The sequence below is a fragment of the Chenopodium album genome, chromosome 1 (assembly GCF_948465745.1).
Source record: "Chenopodium album chromosome 1, dcCheAlbu1.1, whole genome shotgun sequence".
Classification (NCBI taxonomy): Eukaryota; Viridiplantae; Streptophyta; class Magnoliopsida; order Caryophyllales; family Amaranthaceae; genus Chenopodium; species Chenopodium album.
This window is the reverse complement of record NC_137834.1, coordinates 86,038,002-86,054,722: the sequence shown is the minus strand read 5'-3', so window position 1 is coordinate 86,054,722 and position 16,721 is coordinate 86,038,002. Positions and strand designations below refer to the sequence as shown.

The window sequence follows — 16,721 nt, the reverse complement described above, 5'->3', positions numbered from 1 at the left end:
GACCTGATATATATAATAGGTCATTGACTTTTGTTGACCGGTTTGGAATTGAAAAAAGTAAACATACCCTAAAGTTGGGATTAATCCGGAATAATTCAAAGTTAGGAATATTAAAAGTTAATGGAGCAAAGTTGAAATTATTATTTACAATTTTTCCTAAATAAAACTACGCATATGTTAGATTATCAAGATTTTTATCATACAACTTTTTATCAATATATTTAAATAATTATTTGAAAAATAACAGAATTAAATATTATATAAATCACACCAATTTTTTATTTAATAGTTAGGCTGTGGAGGAGTGGACAATCTGGGCATTGTTGTTCTAATAGTGACAGAATAGTTTTGTAGTTTAGTACGAGCATTATTGTTGTATGACAAAATATGAAAGATATTAAAGTTTCTTTAAAAAAGAAAATGAAAGATATTAGATTGTGCAAGAATAAAATAGGTTTTAGGACGGCAAAACCCAACAATGAAAAGAGGAAAGAAAGGAATCAAGGAAAGCTTAAAAAGGAATTGGCATAATAAACCACTTAATTAAACTATGAAGCCAACTACCATGGGCGGCACCGAAAATCATCGATTATCACAGCCCTCATTGAGAGACTGTTTCACATTAAAAAAAAAATGTATACTGCCTTGTCACGTAATTCCTTACCCGACTTCTGTTAACCCACGAGTTTAATTCTCCCTTCGTCTTTTTAAGTGTCCCATTAAAGCTTTATATATGTGCCGATATAAAATTTTGACCAATAATATCTGTAGTGTTAATATAAAATCCTAACGGGGATTGGGCCACACCTGGAAATAATAAAAGTTGGGATTATTAAAAGAAAATGGAGCAAAGTTGGGATTATTATTTACCATTTTTCCTTTTATTTATACAGATAGACGCAGATATCTTTTGCTACCAAATCTATACTACTATGTATACATTAAAACTTAGAAGGTGTTCCTTTCAAAGGAACGGTGACACTCTTCAAGTATAGCTAGATTCGAACCCCCGTAACCTCCAACACATAAAGGTAATGCATTTACGATTTCCAACCAACTTTAATTTGTGTTTTAATTTCATGTAACACTATATATTTCTTTCATTTGTTAAGTAAATTAGTGGTTATACAAAATATAATTTATTTATCTCTAGGGTATCATACCCAAAACGATGCAAAATCAGGCCATTAAATTAGAAAATTTTGACTTTTAGTACCTTGAAAATGACCCATATTGATTTTTGGTATCCATCTAAAATTTTATCTTATTTTGGTACTCATTAAAGTTATAAAAAAAAAAAAAAAAGATTTTGGTATCACTTAACAAAATCCATCTAAAATTTTGTTACCTTGAAAATTTTGACTTTTGGTACCTTGAAAATGACCCATATTGATTTTTGGTATCCATCTAAAATTTTATCTTATTTTGGTACTCATCAAAGTTATAAAAAAAAAAAAAGATTTTGGTATCACTTAACAAAATCCGTTACGGTTTTGTTAAGTGGGGCCCATTATTTTATTATTTAATGATTTAATTTATTAAAAAATTTAAAAACTTAAAAAAAAAATCCCAACCGCTCCCCTCTCGCCGGCCACCGACCCCCTCCATGTCAGCCACCCCTCTTAGTGCCGGTTGTCGGTGCAAACAATCCCTCGGGCCTCAGCGCTAGCAACCCCAACCCCTCCCATTCCCCCACCAATTCTGCCCACCACCCTCTCCTTTCCTACTTTCGGTTGCCCCCACCTCGACATCACCCTCCCCTTTCCTCTAACCAGAAAACGACCCTCTCCCCTTCCCCCTTGAATCGACCCCTTTTCCCCACCCAAAAACCGACACCTCACCGGAAATAGGTAATCGAAACCCTAAAACCCGTTTAGGTTTAAGGGTGTTGGTTTTTTGGTGGGGAAAGGGATCGTTTTTCGATTGGGGGAAGGGTGGCTGACAGGCAAGGGGAGGTGTCTGACGAGGAGGGGGGTGGCCAGGATATAGGATTTTTTTTTTTTTTTTTAAATAATGAGATAATTGTCCCACTTAATAGAAGCCTAACAGATTTCGTTAAGTGTTGCTAAAATCTATAATTTTTAACTTTGATGAGTAACAAAATAAAAATTTAGACGATAAAAAGTAAAAAAAAAAAAAAAAGTCAAAATTTCCATCAAATTACAAGCTTGTATTTTTTTCCGAAAGAAATACACCCAAATTAAGGAAGAAGAAGAAGTCTGTATGTAGCCTAAAGGAGGAAACTTGAAAAGCAGCAGCAGGTAACTCAAATGTTAAACCCTAAACCCTCTTTTTTTTTTCATTCTCAACTTAAAATTATTTTCTCTAATTCTTCATCTCGAATCCAACAGCAGTAGCAAACGCAAACCAATCAATAAACAGATACAAAAAAAGGTTATTGCTTTGCAGATTTTTGCTTCAATCTTTAAAGGTTAGTATGGAAAGAATTGTTCTTCTACTGGGATTTGCCGTAATCAAGATTTTATTCATTTGTTTTTAATAAAATGAGATATTATTGTGAATTGAGTTTATGTGATAATTTATAATGTTTATAGTATAATCTTTTGGGAATTTAGTTTAATAGCTTTTATGCTAGTTTAAATTTTTAAAATTAAGTATTTGATTGCTATATTTACCTTTCTGATAGATTAAGCAATGAAGGAGGTGATACTTGGTTTACCTGGACCTTGGGCCGATGATAATCTAGAGATTGCTGATCATTATACTACAAAAATTGGAGGTTATCCTGTAAGAATTATTGCTTACACTAAAATTTCGATTGCTAGGCACCCTTTAATTTTGGATTTAATACGAATTACGGAGTATTAGTTAATCTTACTGCATCTGTTGTAGGACTGGCCTTTCCCTGAGTCATTGTTAGGAACGGATTTCCTCGAGTGTGGTTCGTGTAAAAGTAAATTGTGCCTAATTTCACAGGTATTGATCTAAGAGATGGATAATGTGTGTTCTTTTAAACATCTGAGATACCGAGATAATTGTTATTTTTGTAAATTTTAGGTATATGCACCAATTCATGATTCAGCTCTGAAGATTGAAGAGCGTGTGATATATGTATTTGGCTGCCTGAATTCACCGTGTGGAAGGTATTTCCGTGTTTGTAATTTTTTGAGTGTTTTTGGTTACAGTTGAGTGGTCTATTGCTTGTTTCCTCACGAGTTTGATGACCTTATAGCTGGCGTGCTATTCGTGTTCAGAAACCTAGCAGCTGTGGGGAACCAGAACTTGTTGGCTCAGAAGCAGGTCCTTCCATTGTGTCATCTTCAGCTTCTGAAAGTAAGGATTCAGATGATGATATGAGCCTGGAGGAATTGAGTAAGGCTCTTTTTGAAGCTGCAAGCCTAGCTTCAAAGCGTACTAAACAAAAAGGAAAGAGAAAAACCAAGACTAATTCAAAACCTCTTTCATTAAAGCCGGATCATAGAAAAGTTGACTCCGGTACTATTGGTAAGATTTTCACTTTTTTCGAGAACAACTCTATCAGGTCTTTAGAGTTTTGAATGCATAACTCAGAATTATGTTTAGGTAACATATTGTTTTACGACTTTAAGTAGCTGTAGAGTGATTTGAACTTAATGCTGAGAAACTTGAACTATATTTTTTTAGAGGGCACTTGAAGGCAGAAATAACTTCTTAACTCTGTCTACGAGCATCAAATAGTTGTTAGCATATAATCTTTCTTGCGTGACAGATAGCGACATATTGATTAGCACAACTAGGGTTTTACCTAATATTTGTACCTCCTCCTTTCCACCTGGATTAGCGTTGGTCTCATAACCGAGCAATAGGTTAAGCAATGGCTGTCACGTGTTCTTTGTTTAATTTCTTGCGTAGTTTGACATGTATATAAAATGAACTCGAGCCTGAGTTGGATTTTGTCGACTCATTTGGTGGTTCCTTAACCTTTCATATGCACTTGGGTAAAAAACTACAAGTTGTCAAATATTGGCTCACTATAAAGTGTGCAAATTCTTTAGAACTTGATGGTATATCTTGTCCTGTAACCACTCTGGAATACCTAATTTAGTCTATAATGCTACAGTTAGAACTTCATAAAAACAAAAGTTCAAAAAATGATAATCTAATTAAGTAATTGGTAGTATAAGGATGTTTAATTTCATTCCTAAAGAGGGTGATAGTTGCTTAAACGATGAACACATAAAAGCTGAACACTTTTTCAGTTTTTCGGCTAGGAGTTTAGGGACAAGGTTTTCATATTGTTTACAGTCTTAAGACTTTACTTTTACCCAAAAAAGCTATTGCCTGTAATAGGGGTGGAGCATGGATATAGCAGTGATGGTGGAAAAGGGGATGGAAGTTACAAAGTAATTGGCTGATAGCAATGACCCTAAAATTTCTATTCAGATTTCCTCTGGTTGCCTAATTTAGAAGGTCCTGTGGTTATGAATAAACATAATGGCAGCAATAGACTGCAGTTTCTATTACAAATGGAGTATCGTACCTAACGCGTATTATTTTTGCTACTCTTGTAGGTTTTTTTTTTTTTTTTTTTCCTTCTGTTTCCTGTTTATGACACATACTTCCCTACACTATGGAAAGATTGTCCTGTCCAGCTTCCCTTTTAGATCATTTTTGATAAGGTTTGTTAGTGGAGTTATAAGGAGTAGTAGACTCTTTCGTGATGCATTTTCTTTTTAGTTTCATGCATAGTGACTTGAGGGTAGTTAAAATCCATGAGTCCATGATAGAGGTACCAACGTATTTGTGGTGTGATTTGACCAAACTTTGACCTTTTGTCCTTTTATACTCCATTTACGCTAATCTATAAAGAAGTGGAGTCTTTTTATATTCGTAATAATGTGTATTTTATATATGTAGTTTTCATAATTTTTTTCATTGCAAAATTAAAAATATTTAGCGATAAAAATTGCACATAAAACGATAAAGTATGTTCCAAACTAATTTTTTCCTGATTTGATCTAAATTAAGTAATAAGGACTTGAAATAAGGTGAACTAAACATGGCCTAAGTCTTACTTTGTGATTACTTTTAACAGTTCTGTTATCTTTTCTACTTATTTCCTTGCTTTGTCATTTTTGATTTTGTGGACTCCTGTTTCCGACTCTTTCTGTACTTTTTTCTGCCATTACAAATTAATTTTGTTAGGATGAATAATTATTGGAATGATTGCAGTGCTGCCTTGCTTCTATATTTACAGTCAAGAGGATAAATCATCTCAGGATCCATCAGCTGTTAGTTCAAATTATTCTTCACTTTCAGTCAAGGAAGCACAAGATTATGAGGACAATACTGATCCAATACAGGAAGAAACCTGGGAAGAGGAAGGCTATGAGTATGACCGAGCTTTAAATGCAGATAGGATCTACCTGAAGTTCAAGAAAAGACTGGACAAATGCCCCGAGCAATGTTTCAGGTATTAATTTACAGAAAGAAGTGGAGAACTGATCTCATCTTGATAATAATAATGGCTCAATCTTACATTAATGTATATTATAGATGCCTATACTTAATTTCAATTTTCAGAAATTCCTGGCTGAGCTACTCTACAGAGGACAAAGGATAATGGAACATCATAAGCTATAGCTTCATAGTGCGTAGTTTGCTATACTATATGCACACCCATGTCCCCAAAGACAAGTGTGTGTATGTGGTGATTTTTTTTTTTTTTTTTTTTTTTTTGGGGGGGGGGGGGGGGGGGGTGGGGTGGGGGGGGGGGGTGTGGGAGGGAGTGTTGAGAAAGTTTGCTAGTGGCAGGATTTTATGTTCTAGATCTAGTGAAATTGTTATTTAGCTGACTACTTACATATTACTGCTCTTTTATTCTTCTTTCCTTTCTTTCTTGTAAATGTTGTTTTCTGACTGTGCTTTGTTGTAGGTATTCCTTTGGGGGAAAACCACTGTTGGCTAGTGGAGATGTGACTGAGCCTACTACATGTGGCCTTTGCGGTGAACCAAGACATCATGAGTTGCAGTTTATGTCTCCGTTAGTATATTTTCTACAAGGAGGAGCTACTGGGGGACAAAAAGATTTATTGGAGAATTGGAATTGGATGACGCTTATTGTATATACATGTTCAAAGGTAAGAATTTTAATACTGTAAATTTTGTTTTCTCTGTTCTTAGCATTGCTATATAATTGCTGCAGAAATACACCTTAAAAAACATTCCAATTTGAGTGGTGTAATAGATCAATCTGGAGGGGTAGTTTAGGTATTCTAGTATATGTTAATTTATTAGGGTTTATAGTCCTTAGTATAAATAGGTAGAGAGGAGTAGAATGAAGGCAGGCAGAAATTTGGTATGAACCCTTTAGAGAGTTATGGCCTAAAGCCATTTTGGAGAGTTGTGAGCTAAACTCACTTTCGAAGATTGATAGCCTTAAGCTATTAAATTATCGTTTGTAACCCTTTTACTATTATTAATCAATTTAAAGCTTTCACCTTTATTAATTTGCTGTTTAAAATCTGAAATCACTGGGTGACCGAACTCAGTCCATTACACTTGGTATTAGAGCGGTGTTCCTGGCTGTTCGGTGTCGGAAACCACCACTACGAAACTGAAAAAAAAAAAAAAAATGGTGCTTGTTATTGCTGAGAGAGAGGCATCACAACTTATGCAAAATTGGATCCAAGAGGGATACGCATATATTTCCAGAAAGAGAGAGCGTGGTGTTTCAGATCTGAATGACGAACGAAGAGTCCGATGTGAGCTTCAAATTTCTGAGTTTAATGGTAGTAATCTGGATAATTGGGTACTTCAACTAGAGGATACTTTCCAAATTTTCCAATTAGACGAGGAGGTGAAATTGAAGGCTGCCATTATAGGGCTTAGCGGCGAAGCGTTGGAGTGGTTTGAAAGTGAGCACAGGTGGCTACCAATACGGGAATGGCGAATTCTGAAGAAAGTGTTGGCGAGTCGTTTCGGCTCGTCATCTATAACGCCCTGGTACGAGCAACCAACTCCAGTTCCGACACCATCAATCGAAGAGGAAACAAAGGCGCCATCTCAAGAATTCTCAAAGGAGGTAGAGGACAAAATCACTACCAAAGTCAATTCCCCAATGGAGATGAAGGGAGAAGATCATCAAGCAAAATCAGAAGACGAAAATGTGGATGATATAGAGGAGGAGCAGGTACACTCTATGTCAGAAGAAGAAAATGGATTTTTTGTTGGGGGTGTAGCCCTTGGTGGTTTGACAAACCTTGGTGGTGAGTTAAATTGTGTAGATAAGGGTTTTAGAGGAGTCGTCAAATCTAGTGGAAGGCTTGGTGACATTGGAGATGGATTTACCGGTGGGGGTCAAGGTGGCTTCGCCGGCGAATTGGGTGCAGGAGTTTCAGCCGGAAAGGTAGAGAGTGGTGGCAAGACCACCGCTAGTGGTGGCCTGAAAAGAGAAAGCGATGGCTGGATGAAGGGCAGATGTGGTGCAAGCGAGTCTGGTGCTGTACCTCATGGGCGCGCTGGTGGGTTGACGGGTGGTCGGGGTGGTGGGGTTAGCGTTTTCGAAGGTGGCTTGGGTGGCGACTTCGGTGGTGGAACTCGTGAAATTGGGGGTGTTTTTGATAGTGTTAGAGTGAGCGAGGCTAGTATCTTTTGTGGTGGTTGGTCAGGAAGATTTCTTGGGAAGGGCAGTGCCGATGCTAGTGGATCCGGCGGTGGTCCAGGTAGGACTGCCAGAGAAGGATTTAGCGAAGCGAACAAGGCTGGTAACGGCATTAGCTGTTCAGGTGGGTTCATGAGTAAGCCGACCAGAGAAATTAACTCAGGTGTTGATTTCGGTAAGGGGCAACAAAATAATTTGGCCGGTAACTTTTACACTGTTGGAGGGATTTTCGAGAGAGGCGGCACCGAAGGAAGTGGATCAGGTGGTGGTTCGGGTTGTCTGCGTTGGGCGAGTAAACAAAGGGCTGCAGGTGGTCCGAACTTGCAAAGTAGAGTTACAGTGAAGAACGGTGATTTTTCTGGTGGTTTTACAGGTGGTGGTAGCTTGTTCGAAAGTGGGCTGGGGTCCCCTGCAGGTGGCGGGACAGAAGGTGGAGAATCCCAAGGGTGGTGGGTATTTGGTAAGTTCCAAAAATCTGACGAAGGAAAGTTGTTGGGAAATTTGGGTGAGTCATACTTTGGCTTGGAGAGGAAGCCAATAGTGGAAGGTACTAGTAAGGGTAGACTTGTAAATGTGGGAGCTGATTACATGGCAGGGGCTGATAAAAGTGTTGACCCTATAGGAGTAGTTGGACTTGGACCACATGATATCTTCTCAGCTTGGAAGATGAGTTCAAATTATGTTGTTAAGGGTATTATAGTCATTTGTGTATTGGGAGACAAAACAAATACAAGTGTCAGAGATAAGCTCAAGGGCAACGTGTTTACAATCTTCTTCCTATACCCTAATGAGTCTAGCAGCAATTTCTTTTATGAAGCCAGACCCTTGATTGGGCTCACCACAACAAGGCCCACTACCCCATTCCATGCTCCCAAGCCTAACATCTCTACCCCACAACCATTTTTAACATCCAACACCCTTTATAAACTAAACCCATCTTTAAAGCCAATCCTTTTTTATTTCCTAATCTTAGTTCAGGCACAAAAGTTTGGGCCCAAGATTTATGACTATATTTCTAAGTCCAATCTTACCATATTCTTTAACCCAGATTATCCCACCCTCCAACTCCCAACTTCTTCCATTCAAACAATTGTTGACCTGCTCCGAGTACAAGCCTACATACCAAGCTATACTTCATTTCTTCCCAGATTGCACACTTCTTGTTTTACCACTGACTTCATCCTAATTCCAATTACTTCCCTTGACAAGCTGCTGCGTTTTTCTGCTATGTTTAGGCTCCTAGAGGGAGTACTAACTCTCAACAAGGAACAACATTCCTCAATGCAGTCCGCTCTTAATTTTCGCCTATTCAAGAGCTGGAACAGTGGTCAGAGTTGCCAAGGCCGGAAATCGAATGCTGACTATTATCCACCTTGAGGACAAGGTGAAAGTTTAGGGGGCCGGTATTGTAATAGATCAATCTGGAGGGGTAGTTTAGGTATTCTAGTATATGTTAATTTATTAGGGTTTATAGTCCTTAGTATAAATAGGTAGAGAGGAGTAGAATGAAGGCAGGCAGAAATTTGGTATGAACCCTTTAGAGAGTTATGGCCTAAAGCCATTTTGGAGAGTTGTGAGCTAAACTCACTTTCGAAGATTGATAGCCTTAAGCTATTAAATTATCGTTTGTAACCCTTTTACTATTATTAATCAATTTAAAGCTTTCACCTTTATTAATTTGCTGTTTAAAATCTGAAATCACTGGGTGACCGAACTCAGTCCATTACAAGTGGGTCATCTGAAATGCATGAAGCCTTACCTCTATAAGAGCAGAGAGTTTGTTTCTTTGAGAATCTGGATTGAATGAATATGCATCGCCTTTATACTAATCCAAAACAAGTAAGATGTAGAGGGAAGTTTAAAGCAAACCATCGTTTGTCCACTCTAAGCCATAGCTGAGAAGTTATCCACCAGTCATTTTTTCTTCTGCTTTGATATGTACTTGGGTTTTCCTCACTCCAGCGAGATGCGGAGGAGCCATAGCATCTTGTTCATTATTTCAATCAGAATAGTGTCCAGTGCATTATAAGCCATGGTTGAGAAGCTTGTAACCCCATTTTAGGGATGGTGGGTATCGGGTAACAATAACCCTAAAATGGGGTTAAATTTCCCTCATTCCTCCCTCCTACTACAATCTCTCATGATTCTCAGCCCATGGACCTTCATCTCTACTCTATTTCATTTTCCTTTGTTTGTCTCCTGTTAGTACTGTTACCCTCTCAACTCATTTTCCCCAATCCAAGCATGCCCTTAGAGTAGTCACTGAGCTGTGTTTCTAACATCATCTTATGCTATCTAGTGACCTGTTGTGGCCGCTACTAGTTTATTTAGGATAGCTTGATTTGTTCATCAGCAAAACCTTCTCACCGTGTGTGCATACACAGTTCCAAGTTCTATGTTAATTCTATTATTGTTTTGCTAATTGCAAGATGCATTGCCAGCTTCGGAGTGTTTTATTCTAGTGATCTTATGGTGTGTATGCTGTATGGTATTCACAGAGCTGCTTTCAGAAGGTGGATTCTGCAACGCCCAATTGGGATGGGTGGACTGTGGCAGAGGAGACTGTTATAGCACAATTTGAGAAGCCTTTGACTGAATCGTCTCACCTAGGTTATCTCTCTTAATTTATAGTATACTTTATTTCTCATTTTTCCCTATTTCTTTATTTTCATAGTTTTGGAATCTGAACTTGTACATTTGTTATTGTTGTTTGTCAATCAACAGCGATCATAGTCCTTTTACCCCAAATGTCTTTCTTTATTGTCTCCTAGCAATATGCATATCAAGCAATGTCACAGCTGCACTAGTACTTGCTTGGAAGTTGATCTCTGAGGGATTTATCTTCTATTTTTCTTTTTTTTGAGGAAAATATCTTCTATTTTTCTACTTACTAGGATATGGGAAGAAACTATTTTAAACTAATTTGGCAATTCTTAGAAACTACTCTTTTTCAAATCTGTCAATGTTTTTCAACATTGTTATTCTTAAAAAAGAGTGATGAGAATAAGTATTTACATCATCATTTCCACCCTTGTGTCTTAATGATATACACATGAACTTGTGGTCTTGTGGAGGTTAGCAATTTGATGAAAGAGGGCGAAAATAATGGCACGAGTAGGAAACACTTGAAGTTAGCTCAGAATTTGATCGCATACCTTTTGCTTACTATTTGGCTAGTTATTTACTTTCCTCTCACTTTAGATCACATACAAAATATGACATAGCCATGTGCCTTTAGCCCTTCCAGCACCCATCTAGTCTTAAAACTTCCACTGGCATCATTTATCTCACTTGAAAATTACGTTGGTCGCGTTTGCAAACTTTGTTCCTTTTATAATTTGCTTTTGTAACTCTTCTTAAAGTATAATTTCTTTGCACCAAAGTGTGATATCAAGAGGTCAACACTACCTTCTTAGTTTGCTGAAGTTCATATTTTTATTTTGCTGCTTAGATCTTGTTACTTCGTAAAACCTTGATCATGGCCCGTAAAAACTAACAAGTATGCAGGTAGCTTCGAAACATGAACCTCGTACATACTCAGTAACGCATCTGACTGTATACTGTCTAGCCTTTGTTCCACCTTACCCCGTGTAGCCTCATTGTGGAAAGCACAATCATTAAACTTGTTATAAAATACTGAGTAGTCTGTGTTGTCTCCACAAATCTCCGTCACAGTTGAAGATCTATAACCCAAGATGTAGAATACGGAGTATCTTTCAAAGTTGAGATTTTTCTGGGGATTAAATGTTGGATGCCATGATGTAGTTAATTGGCAACCATCAAGGCTGACCATTATGTCCATATTAGCAAACCGAGGGCATTTAAGCTAGGGAAAATTTGAGCAAGGCATGATTTGGGCCTATGTTCACTATAATAGTTAGAAGTTATACAATTTGGACTGATGTTGTGATATCATTTTGTCTTTACTATTTTGATACAAATTGGCTGGACTAGGAGAGAAATTAAAAAGTATGAGTTTGAAGGCCTATCAACAAAAAAGCTTTAAAGTGTGGTCCTTATTGAGGGAAAGTAGGCTAAACTGAGGTTTAATGTAGCAGGCTGTCACAGGGCGGGTCAGCGTGCCTGTAGGGCGTCTGAAGCCCAAGACTTGATGGTCTTGATCTAGACTAACCTTTACAATATCCGGAACAACACATTAGATATAGCTATAAATGAGGATAATAATACACTTAGTTGCACCAAGTATAATTCTTAAGTATAAACGTAGCCACTCAGGCATAGGGAGTCGCGTCGCCTCATATGAAACTTCTTGTGCTGGGAATCTGGGAAATTGATTCATAACCTTTTTTTTTTTTTCTTTCCGAACTGTGATAATAATCTCCTTAATTACAATACTATGAGCTCCAAATCCAAAATGGAATAACACATTGAACTAAAGAAGTAAATATAATATACTCATTGATATACCCTTTTGATCGCCTTACCTCTGTTGCCTTACAAGTATTTTATTAACAATGATGTGTATTTTTTAAGTGGAGTGATTTTTTAAAGACGAAGGGGTTACATTCTTAAAAGATATCTGGACTCATTTTTTCATATACCCTCGCCTATTGACCGCCTTACCTCTATTGTCTTATTTTACTACATCCGTTACGAATTACTCGCAACAAAGGGGTATTATTTGTGAGACATAAAATATTCTTTTGTTGCGAGTAATATGTAACAGAGGGAGTATTTATAATGTGTCGTATTTTTTAAGTGGGTAATTTTTTTAAAGACATATGGAATACATTCTTAGATGATACCTGGACTCATTTTCTTTTTTCCATTTGCAATATTCTTGAATCTTGTGCGCAAGCACAGCCCCACATAACAAAGTGAGCTATGGAGTAATTACAAACTTTGAATGCTACTGGTACTTTAATTTGAAGAAGAAACATCACTTGAGTAGTAAATAATCTGACTACTAGAGTGACAGTTCACAGATTTATGCACCATTCTAGGAAGCCTAGAGGTTAGTTGAGCATTTTGCTGATGACCGTTGCTTGATTCAGAATTGGCCCTATCTTACACCTAGTGTTCCCTAATCAGATTATGACTCTAGCACAACAACCTTTCCTAACCTTCCATTCTAAGCTCTTTTAGGCACCTTACAAGTTAAGAGAAAACAAGTTTTTGATGAGGTTAATAAGGGTTATTCAACTTATAACTAAAATAAGTTCTAATAAGAACTAGTTCAGGTTTGACGAGTTAAGCTAGGTTTGGATAAGTTTATTCAACTTATAATATACTACCTCCGTTTCTTATTATGTGCAACAAATGGGTATTATTTGTGAGACATAAAATATTTCTTTGTTGCACATAATAAGAAACGGAGGTAGTAACTAAAATAAGTTGTAGTAGGTTCAGTTTTGAAGAGTTAAGCTAGGTTTGAATAAGTTTACATAAGTACGTCTACATAAGTGAAAAAGTGGTAGATAGATTCATAGAACACACCCTTGGTCAAAATTCCTTCCTCCGTATAAATCTAGACAGTTAGTAGTTGAGAAAAGAAGTGGAAGATTCATCATACTGTAGTAAATAAACATAATTTTTTGTCCGACGGTTTATATATAGTTGCAACTTAATTTCTGATACTACATTTCATACATATAGTACATTTTTTTTTTGGCAGCACTTTAGTACAATAGTACATGCTATATTACATAAAATCTTGATATTACATAATTTTAACATCTTTTGCATTAATTGTTTACTGAACTTTATAACATTGCTTCCCATATAATTTTCAACTCACAAAAAGATAAATAAAAATTATAATATATAATTATAAAAATAAAATAATATAAAAACATCCAAATTCTAAGACTAATTACAAGCAATACTCCATCTGTTACTAACATTAACCTTTAATCCATGCTTCATATGAAGAATAACTGATAAATCTGGTTCTGCATTGTGTCCATCAACAACATGAAACTTATAGTTATGTATCAAAGTTGCACCAACCATCTTCATTTGAGTAAGAGCCACTTCTTTCCCTAGACAAGTCCGTGGACCAGCATTGAACGATAAGAACTTATAAGGTGGCTCGTACTTAATCTTGCCTTCCTTAGTGATCCATCTCTCGGGCTTAAACTTGAAACAATCTTCGCCCCATATGCCCTTCATACGCGCCATGGCGTATAAAGAAAACAATATTTTCGTCTTTGGGGTTACGTGGTGGCCGCTTGGTAGGGTATCGGGTTGGATTGGAGATTTGTGTTGGAATGGTACAGGAGGGTATAATCGTAATGACTCGCATATTGCTGCATGAAGATAGGTTAGCTTGTTGGTTTCTTCTATTTGGAAAACATGCCATTGATTTGCTTGATCTTTTGGTATAATCATGCTTTTTAGTTCGTCTCTTACTTTTTTTTCGACTTTAGGGTTTTGTGTTATTAGCCAAAAGAACCACGTAAGAGCGGAACCAGTTGTGTCACGTCCGGCTAGCATAAGGTTTAGGATTGTATCTCTTAGGAACTTGTCGTCGGTTATATCGATTGCACTTGTTTCGACTTCTTCTCTTAGGAATGATGTTAAGAGATCGACGCCTTCTTCTTCGTTTCCTCCCTTGAAGGCTGATATTTTCCCACTCTTTTGTTCTTGGCGCTTCATTGATATAATGTAATCAATGAAGTGATCAAGGACTTTCCAAGCTCGGCTTAGTTTCTCCGCTTGCCCTAATCCAAGCCACTTTTGTAACTTCCAAAAGTTTTCGGGGAGGACATGTCGATGGACTATTGCTTCCTCCGCATCATCTAGGGCTTTCGAGAAGGGAACATCCGGGAATTCGAGTGATAAACAACCCGGGTCATGGCCCGTGACTAGCAAGCATGTAGAATCAAAGGTAAGCCTTTGAAACACATCTTGCAAGTCTACAACATGACCATCTTTATATGCATGTTGAAGTATAGGAACCAATCCATTTTGTACCTTATCATAAGTAACCTTAACTAAAAATCGAATAAACCTCCGATGATTAATTAAAGACCGCGTAATCTTCCTTTGAAACTTCCACAATTCCCCATCGGAATTAAAGATACCATCCCCTAGGATATCGAATATCTTTAGGAATTCTTCTCCTTTCGGATAATTCGTAAAGTTGGTGCTCATAATATATTGTATATTGGCGGGATCGGCGGTGATCAAGGCATCCATGTTGGTAAACCATGGACCTATGAGTAGAAAGTTGCAATTTGTTTGTTGCAAAAGATCAACACAACGGTGGTGAACCCTATTAAGGTGAATTAAAAGACTTGGTAACATTCCAACAATTGGCCAATTCCATGGAATACCATGTCTTGTCAAAAAACAAGTGACAAAAAAACATACAATTGCAAGAAAAATTTCAGGATATTGGATTGAACTCATTTGATGATTTTTTCTTTTAAGTAAAAAAAGACAATGTTTTGGTGATTGGATGCAAGTAATTGAGAAAATATGAACCCTATTTATAGAAGGACTTCATTAAATTAGAAATTTCAGGCTTTATTTAATGAAGTTGGTGGGTCCAAAATTTATTTGCTTGATGAAGGGGACTTTTCCTTGAACGTGCAAGTATTATTATTTAGGTGGAAAAATTTAATTGAATGTTTAAATGTTATTTACATTTGGTTAATTAGTATAATGGTGTGTTAGGATTGGATGACCTATCTACCATAAATGTACCAATGCTATGATTCAACAGATTCACCTAAAAGTGCTTATATAAGCATGAATAGTGGTGTATGTCTAGTGTTTGTATACAAATGAAAAAAGTGTTATTTTGCTGATAGTAGCAATTTTGGAATAATTTTGTTGTAATCAAAAGATATTTCATAAGGAATTAAGGATCCAATGTTAATAAGGGCACGAGTTAGCTTTGTTGCAAGATTTGAAGAGTGTTAAAGATATTTATCTTTTGCCTCTTTCCATGATTAGTAAGTTTAGATAATTGTTTTTTTCTTTTTTTGATAATCTATCTTAGCCTGAGCTTGCATTTTACTAAATCGAGATGGCAAACGGGAATCAAAATATATATGTTTGATTCAAAATTATTTTGATCATATTGATTCAAGTTAAACCAGTTGATCATATTCTAGTCTAGTGTCAAATTGCTTATAAATTAATCAATAATAGTCTTGTGGTCTTGTCCATTTTTGCATTTGATCAATATTGTTTCATGTCAAATTAGACCTTGTTTTACTCGAATAATATGAATGTCATTATCTAATTATATTCATAATTAAGAAGGTTGATGAAAATTAAGAAGTAATTTATATCCTTTTGTAATTGTACATAGTATAATTTGATATTTGGTTCCTTAAATGGGTAGATATTAAAAAGTGTGTAAAGCTATTTTTGTTCTTATTAAATGGACTGTTGCTAGTTAAAGTAGCTATTCAGAGAAAGTGAAATGACGCTGAGTTTCTCCCATATATCATTAAATTAAATCAATTCAAGCTTTTGGTTAGCAAGTGGAAATTATTGTTGATCTAAATAACTTTTAAGGTGTTGATAATTGTGGGACCAAATAAGTGGGTGCAACTTAATCTACTTCATTCAGCAGTTTAGCACCTACTGCTACAAGCATTACACACCAATTTGTTTTTTTTTTTTTTACTACTTGGACTTGGATATATTCTTGTTTAAAAGTCACAGGGTTAGTATGTTACTCCTTCCATCTCTAATGGCCCGTCTTTTATTTTTGGGTAGTTAAAATTAGCGGCCTATTTCTATTTAAAAATTATACTTTTTTTTTATGAGTTGTCATTATTTTTCTTTCATTTTTATGTACATTTTCTTTCTCTCTATTTCTCTCTAACCGCAAATACATATTTATATTCCTAATCATTAGTTTTAAGAAATTAACAACTTTTTTAAGTTCTCGTGAAAAAAATCTAAATATGTCACTATATAAGGGATGGAGGGAGTATTGTACTGTGGTACAGACGATAAGTAGATCTCAAATTCTCAACTCATAAGAAAATCCTTCTACTTACTCATATGAACAATGATTAAATATTATCATAACATTGAGTTTTGTGACTTGAAAGTTTAGATCAATGAAATTGAAGCATTTACTCATAAGACTAGGTTTGTTTTTTTTTTTTTCTTTTCTTTTTTTCTTTTTTTT

General features: G+C 36.2%; 1 protein-coding gene and 1 pseudogene across 2 annotated transcripts; one reads left to right on the top strand and one right to left on the bottom strand.

Annotated features, from left to right (window-relative positions):
* Positions 1–1,442: 1,442 nt before the first annotated feature.
* LOC145560074 (putative uS5 assembly chaperone tsr401) lies at positions 1,443–10,525 on the top strand. 2 transcript variants are annotated; one of them, XM_081621335.1, is made up of 9 exons: positions 1,443–2,261; positions 2,352–2,431; positions 2,648–2,748; positions 2,854–2,937; positions 3,019–3,104; positions 3,194–3,465; positions 5,173–5,413; positions 5,876–6,080; positions 10,102–10,525. In XM_081621335.1, exons 3-9 carry the CDS (start codon positions 2,656–2,658, stop codon positions 10,225–10,227), a joined length of 1,107 nt encoding a protein of 368 aa, XP_081477461.1. In that variant the 5' UTR covers positions 1,443–2,261; positions 2,352–2,431; positions 2,648–2,655; the 3' UTR covers positions 10,228–10,525. The 2 variants fall into 2 exon arrangements, with proteins under 2 accessions (XP_081477461.1, XP_081477466.1); XM_081621340.1 differs by having other exon boundaries at positions 2,164–2,261; positions 2,355–2,431.
* A 2,827-nt stretch (positions 10,526–13,352) lies between these two features.
* On the bottom strand, positions 13,353–15,012 carry LOC145560065 (alkane hydroxylase MAH1 pseudogene; annotated as a pseudogene).
* Positions 15,013–16,721: the final 1,709 nt, after the last annotated feature.